We start from the raw sequence: 13,882 nt of genomic DNA, 5'->3' as shown, positions 1-13,882 counted from the left end.
ATTTCCCGAAGATTTTAAAGATAGAGCAGATAGGGCTTCACAGCTAAAGCAGAAATCTCCTTGGCTTCCCTCCTGGTGTCATTTCTCCCCTCTTCTGCAGAGGTACCTGCTGTGTCCTGCTCCTGTGTATGGATGCAGCACGCCTCTGCTGTCATCCTCTGGACATTTATGGAGTTTCTGATTTTTTCACTGTAACAAGTGATGTTGTGATGAGCCTTGTGCACATTCTTTGTGATTGCAGGGGTAACTTTCTCATGTGTGACTAAAAGTGGTATTGCTGGATCATGGGATAGGTGTATCTTCAACTTTGATAAATGGTTATTTGACTTTTTTCTTCCATCAACAATGTATGGAAGCTATTATTATGACTTTTGAATCTGACAAAGCTTGTTATTGTTAAATTTTTCTGAATCTGATAGGTTCAAAATAATATTCAACTATTTTTATTTTTTTTATTTCCGTGGCTACTTGTGAGGTTGATGCTGTGTGTGTGTGTGTGTGTGTGTGTGTGTGTGTGTGTGTGTGTGCTGGCTATTCTGATCACCTTAGGTGAATTGTCTTTTTTTATTATGCTTTTATTTTAATGGTAATTTGTATAAGTCTTTATTTTAGATATTAATCTGTTACTGTTATTTCTATTGTAAAATACTTAACCTGAATTGTTGTCGTATATTTTAGCTTTGATAATGATGTGCTCCATCCAGTAGAAGTGTTAGGGGCTGAAATGCAGCTTAGTGGTAAAGCACCTGCTTAGCGTGCATTGATTCTGGTTTCTGTATCCAGGAACCACCCCACAAAAAAACATTTAAAATTGTGATAGCAAAAAGTTTTGCATTTTTTGCTGTTTTACCTTTTTATGTCCTATTGAGGATACATCCTCTATCTCAAGGTCCAAAAAGATATTTTCCTATATTGTCATAGTGAGGGAGACAGAGGGAGAGGCATTTGAGAGGATTTGTTAGGTGAGTCTTTCAACTAACAAATGATGACGTAACAGCTACCTTTGTGACAATAAAACTCAGGCTCTCAGAAGATACTTTTGTGATACTTATTTAGTAAATCTGCAGTGTGGTGTGGACCTCTTGATTCCCAGGTGATTTTGATTATCATTTTGTAAATTTTAACTGTGTGTATGTTAAAAAGATGCAAGAAAATATAAAATGCTTACTGTTAAAAAAGTACCAAAGAGTTAATTTTTATTACTTAGAATAATTTAAATTATATTTGTTCTTAAAACTCATGACTTTTGTTAATTTGTTTTTAAACTTTCAATTAGAAATAAATGAATACAAGTGCCAAAATAATTTTTGTTCTCTGAATTGTATCAGGATATATCCAGGTATCCAGTTGGAGTTGAAAGACTATTATATTACTCTTTATGTCGTGATGCCTTTTGTACTTCTTTGCATTGTTGGCAAGATGAATGTTTTGGGCTTTTATTTTCCAGCCATTGAGTTGTCGCTCAAGGAGCAAAGGCAGCAGACCACTCCCCTGTCCACTCTGTATCCGAGCACGTCCAACCTTCTAACTGACCACCAACATGATGGCCGGAAAGTCCGCGCCATCTATGACTTTGAAGCTGCTGAAGATAATGAACTCACTTTTAAAGCTGGAGAAATCATCACAGTTCTTGATGACAGGTAATGGCAAATTATAAGTTGAACATTCGTGAAAATGTCTAATTATTTTTATGTTTCATAAAATTTTTGTTGATTGCAGTGACCAAATGTAATGAAAATAATTGACTAGATGTTTTCTCAGAATAACAGTTGATTTGCTTGTATTGTACTACATAGAGCCTTATTTTTTAGTATAATTTTTTTCTCACTTATTTAGTTTTTTTGTTTTTTTGTTTTATCTTTTCATCTTTGGTTTCATCTAATATTATAAACTGTTAAGTCAATTAAGTTAAATTTTAGAGAGCATACTGAATTTGTTAGAAATGCATAGTCTTTTGATTTTATTTGTGCAGAACAGTATCAACATATAGTATCAACAGAAAAGAACTTTACATGAAATTATACATTTATGTTACAGAGGAAGGGGTCCAGTCCATCGGTTTTGTTTTTAAGGTACAACTCTGTGATGTTGTGCTTGGAAATGAATCATTACAGATTATCATTACTAAACATGAAGTACTGAGATTTGCAGCTGCTTTTGAAAAATAAATTCAAATTAATTTCGGATTATTTCTGTAGTATCACTTGCTGTGTTAGTCCTGCTGGATGCTATGACAAACTGCCATAGACAAGGTGGTTTTTAAGCAACAGAACTTTCCCGTAGCTCTGAATGCTGGAAAGTCCGAGATCGAGGCCGTTAGGTTTCCTGTCCTGTGAGGACCCTCTTCCTGTCATAGACAGCAAAGCAGTCACTGCTCACACATGACACTCTCTCAAGCCTCCATAGTGTCACTGCTTCCATTCAAGAAAGTTTGCCTTCTTGACCAGATCAACTTCCAGAGGCCCCACCTCCCGCCAGGATTGCAATGTAACCCTAATCGTTATTTCAGGGGGACAAGTATTCAGACCACAGTGTTATATAAATATGTTTTCTTGAGTGAGAAAAAAGAGGTGTAAAGTTTGAGCTGGTTAACCAGAAATTGCATAAAACTTTGTCATGCATTCTGCGGTAAAACATCCACAGAGTGCTTGCTAACTTTCCATGTACTGGGCGCGGGGGAGACAGTGGTAAAATAAACGTGCATGTACACTCCTTGTGAATGTTTGGTACTACGAATGGTATCCTCTCTCAGACATGTTCTGTTGGGAGAAAAAAACCTTGTCAATGTGTACTAGAAAGAGCGACGGTTTAGGAATGAAGGTTTATGTTAAAAGCCTACCTTAACATCTGTGCTGGTGCCTTGCACTACCTAAAGCTGACAATTTATAAGCACAAAGGCCTCTTTTAGAAGAGAATTCACAGCTTATTAGATTCTCCAAGCATTCACTAGCTTTCACAGAGATTGAGAACTATGCAGTAGTGTTTTGTCTTTGAGGACTCACTTCTTATTTGTAATATGCATTCATTGGCTCCTTTACTGGGTTGTTGTGGGATTCCAATCTGGTGATAAGTTAAATATATCAGAGAAAGATTTATAGAGATAAAAGCTTATAGATGTCTTAAAATTTTTTAATTTATCATTTTGGTTTTTTGAGACAGGCTCTTGCTATGTAATTTAGGCTGGCCTTGAGCTCATGGTGATCCTTCTGCCTCAGCCTCCCAAGTGCTGGGATTATAGGCATGTGCCACCACCATGTGGACTATAGGAATCTTTTTTTTTCTTTTTTTTTACAGTAAACTGTTCCTTTTTGTTCATCATAGTGATCCAAACTGGTGGAAAGGTGAAACCCATCAGGGCATCGGGTTATTTCCCTCTAATTTTGTGACTGCGGATCTCACTGCTGAACCAGAAATGAGTAAGTATTTTTCAGTCTATTGCTGAATGCCAGATAGTCCATAAACTTCTACTTAATTAATTTTCTGAAGCAATGACTCATGGAAGTTAGTGCCTCCACAGTGGTTTTTTTATTCAAGTGCCTAGGCAGATTATGAGAGAAAAAAAAAAAATCTAAGAATTGAAATCCCCTCTCTACCAAGACTAACTTTAGATACAGTATGGACTTTTAAAAAATTAGCTGTATTTATCTGGGTAGGTGCCATTGAACAAGTACAAATCTACTAAGTGTCATGGAATTATTACGTGTCTTTAATCAACTGATGAAGGTGTAACGAATGCACTGTAATCTCACAGGTCAGGGCAGTGCCTGGTGTCTTGCCCTACATGTGACAGCAGTGGGCTTGAAGCATTATAATGGTCCTAAGCCACCATGTCTGAAATACAGATGGAGCCGTATCAACTGATACTTAACTAATTGTATAGTGTTTGATTTCTAAACTTTGCTGGTGAGGAGGAATGAACTGTAAAGTTTGTTTCTAGAAAAGTTCATTTCCAAAAAGTTCGGTTTTGGAGGAGAAGTGATATTTGTGGCAGCCCTGATAGCTGCAGGAGATACAACTTAAATGTATTCTGTTAAAGTACTGGGAGACGGTCGGCCAGATTTGTACATAGTATTCCACCTAAAATAATTTTTAAGCTTGAGCTTGAGTCATACAGAAGATTTAAGTCAAAGTCTCCCTCTCTAAATAAACAGGAAAATGTTCATGCCTAGAAAGATTTATATCAGTGATTGAAAGGTTTCAGGTTTTTAGAGGTTTTTTTAGAGTATTTATATATAAGTTGGTAAGCTGCAGTTCTGTGGAAGAACATCTCATTTCATCTTTATGTGGCGTCAGATAGAAAAGATGAAAGTTATAAACCACTTTGTTAGTTCGTAAGAATTTGAAAAAAGGACTTTGTCTTGGCCGTCTTTTTGTCCCACCGCACCTAGTAATATATTACATAAATACTTATGGAATAGTACATAAATACGTGTTGGCAGTGAAGAGACTTTACATTAACATCGGAAGTTACAGATCTTTAATAAAGCACTGTCTTCTCATAGTTTTGCCACTGTCTTTATGTTACCTTTATAGAGACAGGTGCCTGATACCCATACTTCTGATCACACTTTCTTCTTAGAACTCACAAATGTGTATTACCTTGTTCAGATAGCACTGTGCAGTGTGCTGTTGTGTGTTGGAGGGCTATTGGGGATGACTTACAGGGCCTTCACCTTCACTTTGGGTTATATCCCAGCCTTTTACATTGTTTTGTTTTGTTTTTTTCAGTCTTGAGACAGGGTCTTGCTAAGCCACTAAATTTCCCAAGCTGTGCTCATGTGATATTCCTGCCTCTGCATCCCAGGGCTCAAAGATTACAGGTGTGCAACACCATACCCTGTAGAGGATTTTAGTACTTTTTGTTTGTTATGTTTTGTTTTTGTGGTACCGGGAGTTGAATCCGGGTCCCTGCACATGGTAGGCAAGTGCTCTACCACTGAACCATATCTCCTGCCCTGTGCTGGCTTTCTGAATAATCTGGATTGGTGCTGGTGCTGTTGGTGGTGGTGTGTTGAGTGTGTATGCACACATGTGCGTGTGTGTTTATGCTTTGAGTTTTCATACTTTTTTGGTCCTTGAATCAGCTTTCGGGAAGCTTAGAATTGTCTTGGGCTTCTGTTCAAGATGAGATCCCAGGTGTCACGTAGAGCATGTGGCCGTCCCATCTCTTTTCTTCATATGTCAGTGAGCTTTAACATGAGTCTTCTAGCCTTGCATTTCACTCTGGGCAGTCTAGAAGAGCAGCAAGAGGGTCGGGGGATTAAGTAATGTGGCTGTTTCTCAAGCTTGTAAGATGAATGCTAGCATGATCTCCTAGTATTGCTCTTTAGAGACAGTAGAAGCCCACTTCATTTAGCCTGTCAGGTAGAAACATCTGCCCTACCTAATTTGTTTTGGAGATGTAACAAAAACTATAAAAACACTTTGGGCCAGGGATTTAGCTCAGTGGTTCCTCCACCTGCCTCGCGATCCCTGGTACCAAGAAAAAAAAACTTTATCTTTTATATGTATATAAACAATTGTTTATATACCGCAGACACATAGTATTAGTTGCTATGAGAAAAAGAATTATAGACTTACACATTGTCAGCTATATGAAATCTGCTATGTCTTCTCGCGGGTAACAGCCATAAAAAGATAAAAAGCTAAATTACCTGTAGCAGATGGCACTTCTCCCTGTCAGTAAATGAATCAGCTGAAACTTTTTTGTGTGTAGAGTGTTTTGCTTTATTGTGGTCAGATGGGATGAATGTAGTCCTTGTGTTGGATACTGAACAATCTCTGTTTCATATGGAAGTACACAGCACAAAGTAGTCACATGACATGACTTCTTGTTCAAAGAGCAAAGTCACAGGCCAGCTTGCAGGTTGGGGATGGGAACATAGCATGAGGTAGATTGGAATTCAAATCCAGGCTTCACCCTTTACTAGTTGTCTCTTGTGAGTGGACTTTTCATCTTTGCAACCACCTTATTTATAAAATGGGCATACCACATTGAATTTTTTTGAGATTCATGGGGAGAAATGAAATATTCCTCAGGCACAATGATAGTGAAGTAAATATTTCTCGTCATTGATTCTGCCACTGACATTTCCCCTTCCATCTTGATTCTTCATATTTTTATGAATTCTGATTGACTTCGTAGGGGGAAGAAACAGTACAGGAAGGAAGTTCATTCCCTTAGAACTGCGTGTGCCTCTCCATATTATTTGGGAGTTCCTTATTAATGACCTTCTATCTACAAGTTATATGAAATAGTTTTTAAAGATTGCTTTGGTGAGCAAGAGATGTGCTTCCATTCATTGGTTTTCCATTCTCTTAACGACTTCTTTGTTATTTCAAAGTCTAACCTAACTGGAAAATCCAGGCTGGTATGAGGGACAGTCCAGAGCCCGTCAAGGCCATCTGTAAAGTTCTTTGCAGGCCTAGGTGTCACTGGCTTGGCACAGTCTGGGTGGTGTGCCAGAGGGCAGACAGTGTATGTTCAGTTTGTTACTTTGAAATAGGGTGGTATTCCTATCAAATGAGATTTATCTTTGAACAGACCAATAATTTAGGAAGGAATTTGTTTTAAATTGGAGAATTCACTTATGCCATTATAAAACCTTTTTTTCCCTAACAGTTTATGGAAATCTTAGGTAGTGAGTGATTAATTTTTGTTCTAGAAGCATAACTCTTTTTACTGAAGTCTCTTTTATGGAATCCTTAAAATCTTTACAAGGGAAAATTAAGAAATCTTGATAGAATTTTATATATCAGTGTCTGTTAGGAGTCTGTAAATTGAGTCTCTGCTTGAGGGGACTAAAGGAAAAAAATCTAAATTCTATCTATCTTAGACATCTGACTTAGCATTTTAAATATAATCTTAAATTTATTAAACAGAAAGGTAATTGTTACGTGTCTTACAGTTAAAACCGAGAAGAAGACAGTACAGTTCAGTGATGACGTCCAGGTAGAGACGATAGAGCCAGAGCCGGAGCCAGCTTTTATCGATGAAGTAAGTGAGTTCCTTGGTGGTAATGGTTGTGCTTTGTGTTGAAGTTGGAATGTTTTTGCTTTCTTTTTAAAGCGGTCGGTTACTTGAGTAATCTGTATTTCCTTGTTATAAGAATTCAGACAGTACAGACAAAGTATTCTCAGAACTTCCTCTCCAATATCATTTTGACCCTTCCAGGACCTTCTGTTCAGGTCGGGGATGTAGCTCAGTGGTAGAATGCTTGCCTAGCAGATGTGAGATTCTGGGTCTTATCCCCAGAACCCAGGGGAAAATTCCTGCCTAGCATTTCATAGAATGGAATCATGTTTTAATTATTCTCTTGCATACTGTGGGTATTCACAGTTTTTACTGCTACTGTGTTGCAGACAGTGTCATAGTGAGACTTTTTGCACTTGTGTCTTTGTGATTCTTTACATATCCAAGAATGGAATTGTCAAGTTAATGGATCTGTGTGGTTTCCATGTTAATAGAATTGCCAAGTTAGTATGCAAGGTGGGATTTTAGCACTCACATCCATATTATCAAAGTGCCTGTTTCTGCTTGTCTTTACCAAGCACATTAGAATTACTTGTTGAAAAGACATTTATTGACTATCTGTTCTGTGAATAAAACAGATTGCGGTTTCTCAAAATTAAACTGCCATTTATTACTACTCCATAAACCATTTCATGGGAATGAGTCATGATTTCTCCTTGGATGGACCACTTTTGGGTACTTTGGAAAAGCTTATGCTAATTTCATGTTAAGTGTCTCCATGTGTCACTGTCATGTCTGAAACAGTGCGTGTTTTCAGTGATAATGTTTGAAATACAGTGTCAGTTTGGTGGCAGCTCGATCCATAGTCTTTGGGGCTCAATAGTAGTACTAAATTTATATATTATTAAGATTTAAACTTGAGGTTTGCTTTAGTTAAGTTACTGTAACCTATTTACTTAAGCTTAATAAAAACCTCTGCTATTATCACGTAGAAGGCAAAGAAGATCAAACAGGTTACTTTTTCATCTTTAAGCATGCTTGTGGTTTTTTTCTATTCAAACTTATTACGTTTTCAAATGATGATATTAACGTAACTGTTAAATTAACAGTACAGTATTATAAAACTAGCAAGCCATATAAGATATTTTCACCCCCAGGTCAAATTGGAACACAACTCCGTTGTTTCCATATTGTATATGGCTGCTAAATGGGCAGAACCAAGTAATAGCAGGAGAGGATCATGTGGCCTAAAAGCTCTAATCTTATATCTGAAAGTGTTTGCTGGCCCCAGGTATAGATCATTGTAGGAGAATCTTTTCAGACCCTCGTTTTCCATAAGTACTTTTTTCTAAGAGTGACCTGCCTGAGTGCACTATCTGCCACCACTTGTCCATAAAACTTAAAATATTGAAACCATGCAGTGATGTTGCTGTAACAACTTGTATTGAGTTCAGGGAGATAAAAGGAGCATTTTGAAATTCCTAACAGTCTGATTTTTTATTGTTTTTCTGTGGTGCTGAGTTGAACCGAGAGCCTTGCAGGGCAGGTGCTGCATCACTGAGCCACAGCCTTGGCCCCAGACTGTTTTTGAAATAGCAATGATGAATATAAATTGCGATATTTTTTAATTATTTTGGATATGTTTAGATGAATGTAACTACTTTTTATTTAATGTCCTGGAAATCATATCCTTTGAAACATACTCAACTTCTGAAAAATGAGAAGTCATCTCTAAAATGCGTGAAGGGTGTTACAGGTTTTTAGCATTCTTTTAAAAGAGGCCGGAGTTATTTGAAGACCATTCTTTCAGAGAAGCAGGGTGTGGAAGATTGCTAAGGGCCAGAGAGTCCCCTCTGAGTCAGGGAGAATTGAGTTTGGTGAGATTACAGAAGGAAACCCATGTAGCCTGGTGCTCTGTAGAGAAATCCCATTTCCTTGACAGCAGATAGTTTCAAATAAAAAGCAAAATGGTATCCAAATGTTAATTGACTCTCCACTCTCATTTTACCTTTTTTTTGCGGGGGGGAGGGTGCTGTACAAATTTTTCTGATATGTGTTTTCCTTTTCGTATAATTCTTAAAATGGCAAATGAATCCTTTATTTTGAAAAGTATCTATTTCAAAATGCAGAATTCATTTGAGTTTTTAATGCATTTTTGTTACTTTCACTCTGATTAATTCATCCTCGAACTGTTTTCCTTCACAGAATATTTTTTGTTTTTGTTTTGAATTACTGCTTTTCTTAGAATTGGTAGTCTTTATTATAAAGACTTAATTATAAGAATTGTGCATGGAGAAAGGTTGTTTTTTTTGTTTTGTTTTGTTTTTTTGAGACAGGGTCTCACTCTGTAGTTGAGACAGGGTCTCACTATGTAGCCCAGGCTGGTCTCGAACTCACAGTGATCCTCCTGCCTCAGCCTCCCGAGTGCTGGGATTACAGGCATGCGCCACCACGCCCGGCTCAGAGAAAGTTGTAATTACTGTATTTGTCTTCTTTGGTGGCTTAGAACTAGTTTGATTAGGAAAATATATATGTACTTACATGGTGTATATATTTGCACAGTTATGATTTTATTAGTTCTTCTGTTCCTTACAACAAAAGATTCTGAAATAGATCTGAGTACATAGGTCCAAGATACCTTCCAGCCTTTTGCACTTGGGAGAATCCAGAAGCTGCTGATTTTCCTCCTTTCCATAACAAACTGAGACATTGTGGAAAGAAAGCATACAGCAAACCCTTCTGGCCTTTCTTCCAAGATCAGCTGTAAGCGGGCTGCCTGATGGGAGCAGCTGCTGGGCTCCCGCCGGGCAGGGGATGGCCGCACCATTAGTCAGAGCCAGCGGTCTTCAGCGCAATGTCACACCTGTCGTGTGGCCACGCTGCGGCTGCTCCGAACAAAGTGGAACTCTTCAGCATGATGTGTAAGGGATTGAAGAGCTCACGCATCAAAAGTTTAAATGTGGCTCGGTTTCTTCTAATTTAAGAGAATCTGTTAGTTTCAAAACTATGTAGGAATGGCTTTCACTTCACATGTTATCTGCTAAAGAGAATACTTGGGAGCTGAAAACATAAGTGAAATTGGAGTCTATAATGCTAAATTATACAAAAATATAAAAATTTATATCCATTATCTAGTTAACAAAGGGAAATGTAGTGGTTCACTAAGATTGGATGCTTTTTATATTAACTAATTCCTGTAGGATAAAATGGACCAGTTGTTACAGATGTTGCAAAGTACAGATCCCAGTGATAATCAGCCAGATCTGCCAGAACTTCTTCATCTTGAAGGTAAATCTTGTTTTTTTGTTTACCTTGCAAAAACAAAGTATAACTAGACATTATATCTGCTGTTTTGGAAAAGAATGAATTTGAGAATGATCTTATAAATGTAACTTTTTTACTTTCTTTGACTCAGCTTCCCTTCTTAAACCATGGGTAGAGTCTGAATTCTTATACTTTTAATCCAAATTAAATATTTTACTCAACATCTTAGAATATTGTAAAATGAAAAAGTTTTAAATTTGGAGATTGATATTTTAGATTATCACCATTATACTTTAAGAAAATCAATTTTGAGTTTTTGACCAAGATTAATGAAGTTTGTATTATCCCAAATTAAACCTTTTATTCCTTCATTAAATGAATATTTCTCAAAGTTCCGTTTCTTTTGTTGTATTTTCTTATGTCTTCTTCAATTCTTATCATCTTAGCAATGTGTCACCAGATGGGACCTCTCATTGATGAAAAGCTGGAAGACATTGACAGGTGAAAGAACATGTATTATATCTGTATTGTGTACCTTTCCCCTGGAACTATGTCTGTAAATTGCAGAGTGGATTTTATCTGCCTTTGTAAAAAAGATACTCCATGACTCTGTTATGGTAGTGTATTACATTTATTGACATACGTATGTTGAACCATCCTTGCATCCCTGGAATAAATCCGACTTGGTCAGGATGTATGATCTTCTTGATGATCCTCTGTATTCTGTTTGCTAGTATCTTATTAAGGATTTTTGCATCTATCTTCATTAAGAAGATTGGCCTGTAGTTCTCTTAGTTGGGTCTTCCCCTGGTTTGGGAATGAAAGTGATACTTGCTTTCAGCAATGAATTTGGAAGTATTGCTTCCCTTTCAATTTCATTGAAAAATTTAAAGAGCAGTGGCAGTAGTTCTTCTCTAAATGTCTTGTAAAATTCAGCAGTAAAAACATCAGGACCTGGCCTTTTCTTTGTTGGTAAACTTTTAATTACATTTGCAATTTCACTGATTGTAATTGGGGTGTTTAAAATGTTTTTATCTTATTTGTTCAACTTTAGTAATTCATAAGTATCTGGAAATCTGTCCATTTCATCTGTGTTTTCTATTTTATTAAGAGTACAGGTTCTCGAAGTAGGTATTGATGATCCTCTGGATTTCTGCTGGATCTGTTGTGACTTCACCTTTTTCACATGGATCTGAGCCCTTTCTTTCCTTTTTTTTTTTGATAAGGTTACCTAAGATCAATAGCCTTCTTGTACACAAATAACAAACTCACTGAGAGAGAAATTAGGGAAATAATTGCTTTCACAGTAGCATCCAAAAAAATGAAGTATCTAGGAATCAATCCTGACGAAAGAAGCAAAAGACGTTTATACTGAAAACTACAGCACTCTGAAAAAAGAGATCAAAGAGGATATAAGAAAATGGAACGATATCCCCTGCTTCTAGGTAGGAAGAATCAACACAGTGAAAATGGTCATACTACCAAAACTGCTATACACATTCAATGGAATGCCAGTTGAAATTCCAACAGTATATTTCAAAGAACTAGAAAAACATAATCCAAAAATTCATTTGGAACTAGAAGAGACCTAGAATAGCAAAAGCCATCCTAGGCATCAGAGACATGGCAGCAGGTATAACAATTCCTAATTTGAAACTATACTACAAAGCCACTGTGATAAAAACAGCATGGTACTGGCAAAGAAACAGACCTGAGGATCAGTGGAATAGATTGGAAGATACAAGAACAACTCCAGATGTACTCAGCTACCTCATCTTTGACAAATGAGCCAACCTTCCTCACTGGAGCCTCTTCAATAAATGGTGTTGGAAAAACTGGATTTCAGCCTGCCAAAGATTAAAACTAGACCCTTATCTTTCACCATGCACTAAACTAAAGTCCAAGTGGATTAAAGATCTAAATATTAAAAGAATCACTAAATTTGCTGGAAGATAAGTTAGGCAGAACTCTTGAAGACATTGGCATAGGAAAAGACTTTATGAACAAATCCTCAGTAGCATGGGAACTAGCAGAAAGGATCAGCAACTGGGATCTCATTTAAAAGCTTCTGCACTGCAAAAGAAACCATCAACAGAACTAAAAGACAAGCTACAATGTGGGAAAAAAATTTTACCAGCTGTTCCTCAGACAAAGGACTATTATCTAGAATATATAAAGAACTCAAAAAAATCAGACCCCTCAGACATAAAGACCCTATTCAAATATTGGCATCTGAAATGAACAGACATTTCTCGGACAAAAAAGTAAAAACATCAACTAAATATATGAAAAAATGTTCCACATCATTGGTATTTCTAGAGATGCAGATGAAAACAACACTGAGATTTCACCTCACCCCACAAAGAATGGCTGCTATCAAGAAATCAACCAATGACAAATGTTGGTGGGGTGTGGGGAGAAAGGAGCCCTTCTCCATTGTTGGTGGGAGTGCAGACTGGTGCAACCACTATGGAAATACGTAAAAGAACTAGAATTACAGGTTCCATGTGACCCAGCCATCCCTCTGTTGGGTATCTTTCCAAAAGAATTAAAAGAATCATATCACAGTGATATATGTGCACCTATGTTTATAGCAGCACAGTTTGTAATAGCTGAAACATGAACACAGCCCATTTGCCCATCAGTTGGAGACTGGATAAAGAAGATGTGGTTTTTCTATAAAATTGAATACTACTCAGCCATCAAGAATGAGAAATTATAGTCATTCATAGGAAAATGGATACATATTGAGTATATACTCCTAAATGAAATAAATAAGTTAGACATGTATAAATACCAAATAGTTTCTCTGGTGTGAAAAACTATAATGGTACATAAGATCCTAATGATATAATGGACAATGTTAAATAGGAAGAAAAGGCATAAAGGTGTGGGGGAAATGGGAAGGGTAGGGGAAAGGTAATAAGGAAAAAGAAAAGAAAATGAGAAAATGAAAAAATGGAAATAAAGTATTTATAAATAGGGAAGGGAGGAGGGGGTGAAGGGAGGGCAGGGGCAAGGGGAAAAAATGAGAACCAAGACCTGTCCTGTAAAGGTACAAGATCCCAATGAGGAATGTAACTGTACTGTACACCTAAAATGTACCAATAAACTCAATGAGGAAAAAAAAGATACTCCAGGTTGGGCATGGTTATGCACTCCTGTAATCTTAGCACTGTGGGAGACTGAGGCAAGAGGATCACAAGTTCAAGTCTAGCCTGAGTAACTTAGCAAGACAATGTGAAAATAAAATGAAAAAAAGGATTGAGGCTGTGGCTCAGTATGGAGGCTTTGGGTTCAATCCATAGTTCTGCCATCACTACCACCAAAGGATAATTAAAAAGATATTCCAAAGGAACTAATCCATATTCTCCTGTTTACAACTAAATGTAAAGAATTAGACCCCTCCTTTTTTTAAAAGTAAGGACTTTGTTGACCTTTCTTGCATTAAGTGCTTCTAAAAATAAGAGGTAGTGGGCCGGGGATTTAGCTCAGTGGTGCTGCTGCCTGCCTCGTAAGCACAAGGACCCCACTTTGATCCGCAGTACCAAAACAAAACCAAGCAAAAAGGGAGGTAGTGTAATCATCTTTCCTACAGTGGTGATACCAGGACCCACAAATGAACCATGGGGAAAACCACCTATT

The 13,882-nt window shown here is 37.2% G+C and overlaps 1 protein-coding gene across 3 annotated transcripts in view; it reads left to right on the top strand.

Annotated features, from left to right (window-relative positions):
• The window catches only part of Stam (signal transducing adaptor molecule), a 69,036-nt gene that overhangs the window by 43,556 nt on the left and 11,598 nt on the right, over nucleotides 1-13,882 (top strand). For 2 of the 3 annotated variants that reach the window (XM_010607117.3, XM_033759491.1), the window contains exons 7-11: nucleotides 1,448-1,640; nucleotides 3,295-3,416; nucleotides 6,909-6,997; nucleotides 10,174-10,261; nucleotides 10,684-10,738. In XM_010607117.3, the coding sequence (XP_010605419.1) occupies nucleotides 1,448-1,640; nucleotides 3,295-3,416; nucleotides 6,909-6,997; nucleotides 10,174-10,261; nucleotides 10,684-10,738 (547 nt within the window). The remainder of the gene's footprint in view (nucleotides 1-1,447; nucleotides 1,641-3,294; nucleotides 3,417-6,908; nucleotides 6,998-10,173; nucleotides 10,262-10,683; nucleotides 10,739-13,882) is intronic. The other variant, XM_010607119.3, reaches the window with a different exon arrangement.

The sequence above is a fragment of the Fukomys damarensis genome, unplaced genomic scaffold (assembly GCF_012274545.1).
Source record: "Fukomys damarensis isolate Sample0158 unplaced genomic scaffold, DMR_v1.0_HiC HiC_scaffold_37, whole genome shotgun sequence".
Classification (NCBI taxonomy): Eukaryota; Metazoa; Chordata; class Mammalia; order Rodentia; family Bathyergidae; genus Fukomys; species Fukomys damarensis.
This window is presented reverse-complemented; position numbering and strand designations above follow the sequence as displayed.